The 6,629-nt window shown below is 43.0% G+C and overlaps 1 protein-coding gene across 1 annotated transcript; it reads right to left on the bottom strand.

Annotated features, from left to right (window-relative positions):
- Positions 1 to 1,848: 1,848 nt before the first annotated feature.
- Positions 1,849 to 5,877, bottom strand: LXN (latexin; the record flags this gene model as incomplete). The annotated part of the gene is made up of 5 exons (XM_010182834.1): positions 1,849 to 1,944; positions 2,953 to 3,015; positions 4,278 to 4,414; positions 5,035 to 5,209; positions 5,815 to 5,877. Coding segments are annotated over 5 exons (534 nt in total), but the record flags the coding sequence as incomplete, so codon positions are not given.
- Between the last annotated feature and the right edge of the window lie 752 nt (positions 5,878 to 6,629).

Genomic DNA, 6,629 nt, shown 5'->3' with positions numbered 1-6,629 from the left:
AACTCCTGAGATTCTGTGATTCTGTGATTACCCTACAGCCATGTAGTAATCCTCAGGGGAGTTCCACAGTGCTGTTACACTGTAATATTAGATACAAGCTAGGTATGTAAAACAGTCATCCCTGTTTGTAACCCAGCGTTGTTGTGAACAAACTTTTCTGGAGAAATTGCATCACCAGGTGCAGTGGAGCCCGATTGTATGATCTCTTTATGGCCTTTGCAGGAATCGATCCACGTCCCTGATCCTGTCATTTCGGTAGCTATGAAGCCTTCCAACAAGGTAGGAGCCAATAAATCAACCTTTTTATGACGGAGTTACCTTTGCTGCCTTTACCATTTTGTGCGCATTAGCAGTTAAATATGGAACCACGGACTAAAATGAGCAGTGTTTTAAAATGCTGTATCCAGAGTACTTAAGAAGGCATCATTCAGATAACTCAGCTTGTAACTGCGTTAGGTGGTACCACTTACTATAGAGAAGTTGCATGTCTTTGACCTGGGTCGACGTGGACTTGGAGTAACAGGAGGGATAAATACAGTTAAAACCATGGCTGTATTTCAGAAAACAACCTCACGAGAGTAGAAGTGCTAAGCAGTTGAGAGGAAAATTTGAAGCCTTTTTGTTGTGTGACTTCCAGAAGTTGAGTTAATGTTACTCTTCTTTTTTTTCAGAACGACTTTGATAAATTTGCAAAAGGCCTGAGCCGCTTTACAAGGGAAGATCCCACTTTTCGAACCCATTTTGATGACGAGAGCAAAGAGACAATTGTTTCTGGAATGGGGGAACTGCACTTGGAAATCTATGCCCAGGTAATTTGGAAAGCAGATGCCAACGGTAAATCAAGGTTATTGTCTGACAATAATTTTGAGATCACCTTAGTCAGCTCTTGGCGATTCTTTCTGTCCAGTGGTTCTATTTTGAAGGCTTGTAATCAAATGAACCTTCTGCCTGGAATATTTTTACTTTTTTGTTCAAAAAACATATGAAGCACAATGCTTTGCTTTAGCAGCCTTTGCTTATAATGGATTTTACCATTAGCCTTTTCCTACAGGAGAAATACTCTGTTTCTGTGTTTTTAAATGTATCATTCCATAATAAGAGATGATGCAAGCAGGAAGGAATAGTTACTTACGGTGATTTATTTGTTTCTTTCAAGTTGTCTATATTTTAGTCTGACACAATAGATGTATCTGAAATGCTGACAGAATGAAGAAGAGATGGCTTTTGTCTTGGAAAACTTAAACTTGAGTAAAATAATTAGTGCTGTTCCCTGTCCCTGTATCTCCAGTTGTAGCCCCTAAGCAAGGATGACTGCAGGATGACAGTGAATACTTTGTAACATTAAAAAACCCCAACAAAAATACCCTCAAAATTAATCCAACCCCAAACCAAAAAGCTGGTTAAACGTGATTAAGTTTCTCACTTCAGTAAGACCTGTCGATAAAATAACTTCCAACGTATTGTTCCCACAGAACAACTCTCTATTTCATTCTGCTTTTTTTTTTTCCCTGCAGCGAATGGAAAGAGAATACGGTTGCCCTTGCACTATGGGAAAGCCTAAAGTTGCCTTTAGGGAGAACATCTCCGCACCTGTGCCGTAAGTTTTCTTTCTGGCAACAGAGATTATTTTTTAAATTTTAATTTATTTTGATGCAGACTTTGATTACATAGCACAGCCAGTGCCTTCTGGACTCAGATCAAAGCACAACGTACAGGAAAAGTTCAATTGAGGAAGGGTTTTTTCCTCTGTTCCTTGATTGCATATCCACCCTCATCACCTCATCTGCCCTCCCTCCAAATCCTCACTGTAGCATTTGAGTTTCCTCCATGGCCGTACCAGGTGGTGCGTTACTCCGACACGTGTTTTGGCTGACGGCTGTCCTGTGTCACTTGAACACCGTGCTGTGGGTGCCAGAGCACTGTCATTTGCCAGGGAACGATCTCCTGCGGGTGGAAAATAAAACTAGAAAGTAGGAAGGTATTTTCTTCTAACAGTACCTGCTGAGCTGTGCAAGTATTTGAAGTTCTCCTGCAACCTTTTTCCAGCCTGCGTTGTGCTCTGTGCTGCTGTGGCTGCATTTACCTCTTATATAGGCAAGTTTGGCAGCTCACGTATGTCTGTGTTGGATTACCCCTCTTAGTGCTCTTGATATTTTGGGACACCTGCCCTTCACCAAACAGCACAATTAAGAACCTGTGCTTTTGTTCTGCAGTTAGTTAGTGACTACTCCTCAGGAGGTTTTCTTCATAGAAAACTTAGGGACTAAAGATGCCTCAAGTTAACTGAGCATGCAGTGGGGTAGGAAGCAGTGGAGCAAGAAGTAGGAGGGAGATCTCTGTTATCAGTGAATGATTTATTACAGGAGGTTGCACAATAGAGACCTTCCTTTCAAATTTTCTGTGTTTTTCTTACAAAAACACTTGCTCAGATCACAAAATTATGATGGAGACTAGCATACAATGTAAATACTGTTCTGGGAACCAAAGTGCTGCTTTCCTGTGTGAGCTACTGGGGCAGACAGTGCCTCTGTGTACTTGTCCACCACTGCTGTCCTCCAGCGTAGAAGCACTCAGCAGCTCCAGCCAGAGTGTGGTTGAGCAGCCCAGGATGCCAGCAGCTGCTCCTTCCCTCTATCCCTGGCCAGTTTGGCAATAAGATCTCCCCAGAGGAGAGAGCTGTGAAGGACCAGTTCATTGAGCCTCTGCCATTCCTAAAAAGGGCTCAGAAATAACTGAAAATTACTGTCTGCTGACACAGGTTAGAGACAAATTTGGGGCAGAAGCAGGTGATGCTGAGACAGATGGTGATCATTGCCCTAACCTCACTGTTTGCTGACCGACCTGCAGGCATCAGATCTGTGAATGCCCCGCCATTTGCATGGCTGAGTTGGAGGTAATACAGTTGGCAGACTTAAAACAACAAAAAAAGGCTTTTGAGAAATAAGACTTTACCTGGGACACCATTTCGTGGAGTAGGATCGTGTAGTCGAATTCAAGATACTCGTCACTTCTTTTCTGGAAAGACAAGATGAAAAAGGCTGAATGTGGGGCTTTCTCCCACCTTAAAAAAAGTGAATCCGTTCTCTTTGCTTACCATAAAAATTCTCCAATATATTTCAAATGAAACTGGCAGCTTGTGTTAACAAGCGAAGCAGATGGAGCTCAGTCACTGGAGCAAACCAAAAAGATAGTGTTTGTTTCTCTGAACTCCATAATTGCTTTTGAGAGACTGAATGTGAAACTTCAAACTGAGCTAACTCCTCCCTTAGAGGAGCTAGATACAGCTCAACCTCAGGAATGCATTTGGGAAGGGAATACCCAGCTCTCCAAGGTGTCAATTTAACCCAAATAATCCTGAATAAAACTGTGAATAGGGTAAGACTGGGAACGCACTCCAGAGGTGTTGCAGTGGATAACAAGTTATCAGTGAGTGTGTGAGCGACAGGATATCCACTGGCATTTGGAACACACTCTTTACATATCTGTTCTTCAGCAAAAAGAGTAAAATTACTAAAGAGATATGACATCTGGTTTAGTTTTAATAGTCTTGTCTGCCTTATCCTTCTGATTTGTTAGAGGGGTTTAAAACCTTGCTTGTGCACAGCCCGGCAGCATCTGTGAACTGCTTTCAGCCAGCCATCAGAGGGAGCAAAACTATAACAAATGGTGCTCACAGAATGAGTTTCTGGGAAGTTTCCTTCCTACCCAAAACTTCATGGGAATTCTCTGAGTGGCCAAACATTTGGGCTCTGAAAGTCTGTTCTGAAGACTCCTGGTATATTGTGCTTTCTAAATACGAAGCCCTGCTTCCTTATCCTAGCTTACATACTGAGTTTCCTTGAATTTAAAGCTGACCATCCCTTCAGGAGTTATTCTTAACTCACTGTGTATTTTCTCCAAATAGAACAGAGGCAAGAAACTAATAGAAAACTGTAATAAACCAACGACCTCCAGGTGAAAGAGTCAATTTTCGTAATAATTCGAAATAAGCTTAGAATACTGCTCTTGCCAAGAAGACACAGATTCTATAAACAACATTCAGTGTCTATAAACAAAATTCACAGAGAAGGAATGACTTAAAGAAACCCTCAAGCATTCATTATTTGCCAGAGGAAAGGGGTAGGTGGGACAAAAAGCAACCACTGGCTTAAAAATGAACTGGACCGAGGAGTTCAGACACAACTGAGGGTTCTTGAGAACTCAGCCTCCGCTGCAGCCCAGCACAGCTCGGAGCTCCTAAACACTATTTTTCTTTAAGGGCACTGATGGTAACTTACCACTTGCTTCACGTGTTTAATTTGGGCAAGCTGGAACTTGGTGTTTTCAGTGGAGTTCTGCCATATCACGTAGCCAGAGGCGGCCCATGCCAGCAGGCGGACGGGCTCCATTTCTGGGGACACGTGGCCATGGCTGTCTGGCAAACAAAATCCACAATATACATTAATCAACATTCACAGAGTTGTAGCCATTAACAGAATCTTAGCACCTAATAATAGGGTTTGGTGCTAAAGTAGCTCGCTTATTCCTTGCTGTGCCAGAGACCTTCTGTATAACCTTGGAAAGGCAGCTATGTCACCGCTCTCTCTCTTTTCCCCCCACTTCTTTCTCTTAATTTGTATTTTCTAATGTCTCCAAGGCAGGGATTGCTCTAAAGTAAGAGCAGGCCCTAGCACTACAGTCGGGGTGTCTGATGCTCTGCACCAAGAACAGCCACAGACAGTGAGCAGGGTGCTGGTAAAGGGAGAGGCAACGGTAGGAGATGATTTTTGAGAGCAGTCGCATGCAAATCATATATAGGCTCTGGATTTCAGAAGCAATTAATAAATTCAGTAGCGTTGAGATTGACACAGCACCCTGAATAAGAGAAAGCGAAGCAGCACAGAGTAGGGCTGACGGCCTGATCCCCTCGGCCCTGGCTTGTGCAGTAGATCCCATGTGGATCGTGGACCACCACCAGTTGAGCTCAGGTTTGCTTCTGGCCACGGAGGACATGGTCTCAAAACCTTCCTTCTTGCCCAGACCCCTTCTATGTACCTGGGATGTTTTCTGCCACGAGCTCTTTTTCCAGGCTCTTGATTCGATTGTAGAATATGTTATCTGCTTCGTCTGCGTTCTTAAGCTCGCCTTCAAGTGTGAATTGCACATCTGGAGCAATGTTTTTGTTGCCCAGATGATAAAGAACCTCAGCAGTGCAGTTAACAGTACTGTCCTGTTACAGAGTTAATTGTATTAATATTTCATTGAATATATGTACAGTATTGGTAATTTGCACTTCTAACCTATTTCTTCTTTCTGTAGTTGCAGTTTTTATGAGCCTGGCCCATAGAGATTTGTGATCATTTAAGAGAAGGTTAAATCCATAATATTTCTGTAATGACACTATAAGGGCAGTTTCCTTTCTGCAGTGATAGAAAAGGCAATGTTGTGGCACAGAATGTCACTTGTACTGTTCAGTTGGAGTCATGGTTTCAAATAACCTCAGTTTGAAATTGAACGACACTGAAATGTCCTTGTCATCCCATAAACATTTTCTTGTGTCATAGTGGTAGGTACCAGATGTGGAGGTCTTTCATGGTATAGAAAATGGGGGATCCCTTTTGGTAAAATTGAGCCTTTTTTGTTTTGGGTTTTGTTTGGTTGGTTGGTTTTGTCTGATTTGCCGTATAGAAAAATCTGAAACACAATACCAAGTAGTATTAACTGGTGTGTCCACTGGCCTCAGCTAGGATCAGCAGCGTAAAGCATTGCCTTTTTATTACATGTCAGTAGTGCCAACTTCTGCCCGCAGAACGTAGTAATTAAATCTGAACTCACTTTGTCAAGGACATCTTCTAACACCAATTCCAGGTGGTACTTATACCCAACACCATCGATGTCCTAAAAAAAGGAAAACACTTGTTTTGTAAAATGTTGAATTACTTTGCATTGTGGAAGAGGTTCTGGTTACTGTGCCATTCTCTGCTGGACCCACACCGAGCTAGGATCTTATTTCTTCCTGCTATGTTAAGGTTGCTCATTTATTATACATTTGGTGTGGCATCTGCTGAGTACCTCCTCCTCCATCTCTAGTCTGTGTACCACTAAATTGTCACATGTGAGAACCCCATGACTGTGTGACAATGTGCTGCTTGGTTAAGTACTGCAGTAAGAGTCTTAATTGGGTTCTTGTATTAAGTCCATTTTGCAGTTTATTAGGAATTGTATCATGTCACATATTTTTTTTATATCTACAATAATGACTTAAGCAAGCAGGTTAGCTGTGCTCTAACCCCTGTACCTGCAGGTTAGCTTTGCCACAACCCCTGTTTTAGCAGGTTACCTTAGTGCTAACCCCTGCTCTAGCAGGTCAACTTTGCTGTGTGTGAACAGAGCCGGTTTTTCAGCCATGAGATTACACGGCACAGCAAAAAAGACATGAAAAGACCACGCCAAAGGATGGAGGCAGCTTTTCGCTCAGTGCTGCATACCTGGCAGAGAGGCAATAACTTCAGTATTTCGTAGCTCTTGCCTGTTTGAAGCAGCGTTGCCCTCAGCAAAGCCTGGCAGTTTGTCCCCCCAGGAGCTGAGTGAAGCCGCCGTGCAGGACACAGATGCCCAGAGACCAGCCCCGTTCCCGCCCTGGCCCTCCC

The sequence above is a fragment of the Mesitornis unicolor genome, unplaced genomic scaffold (assembly GCF_000695765.1).
Source record: "Mesitornis unicolor isolate BGI_N332 unplaced genomic scaffold, ASM69576v1 scaffold16714, whole genome shotgun sequence".
NCBI classification, from domain to species: domain Eukaryota; kingdom Metazoa; phylum Chordata; class Aves; order Mesitornithiformes; family Mesitornithidae; genus Mesitornis; species Mesitornis unicolor.
This window is presented reverse-complemented; position numbering and strand designations above follow the sequence as displayed.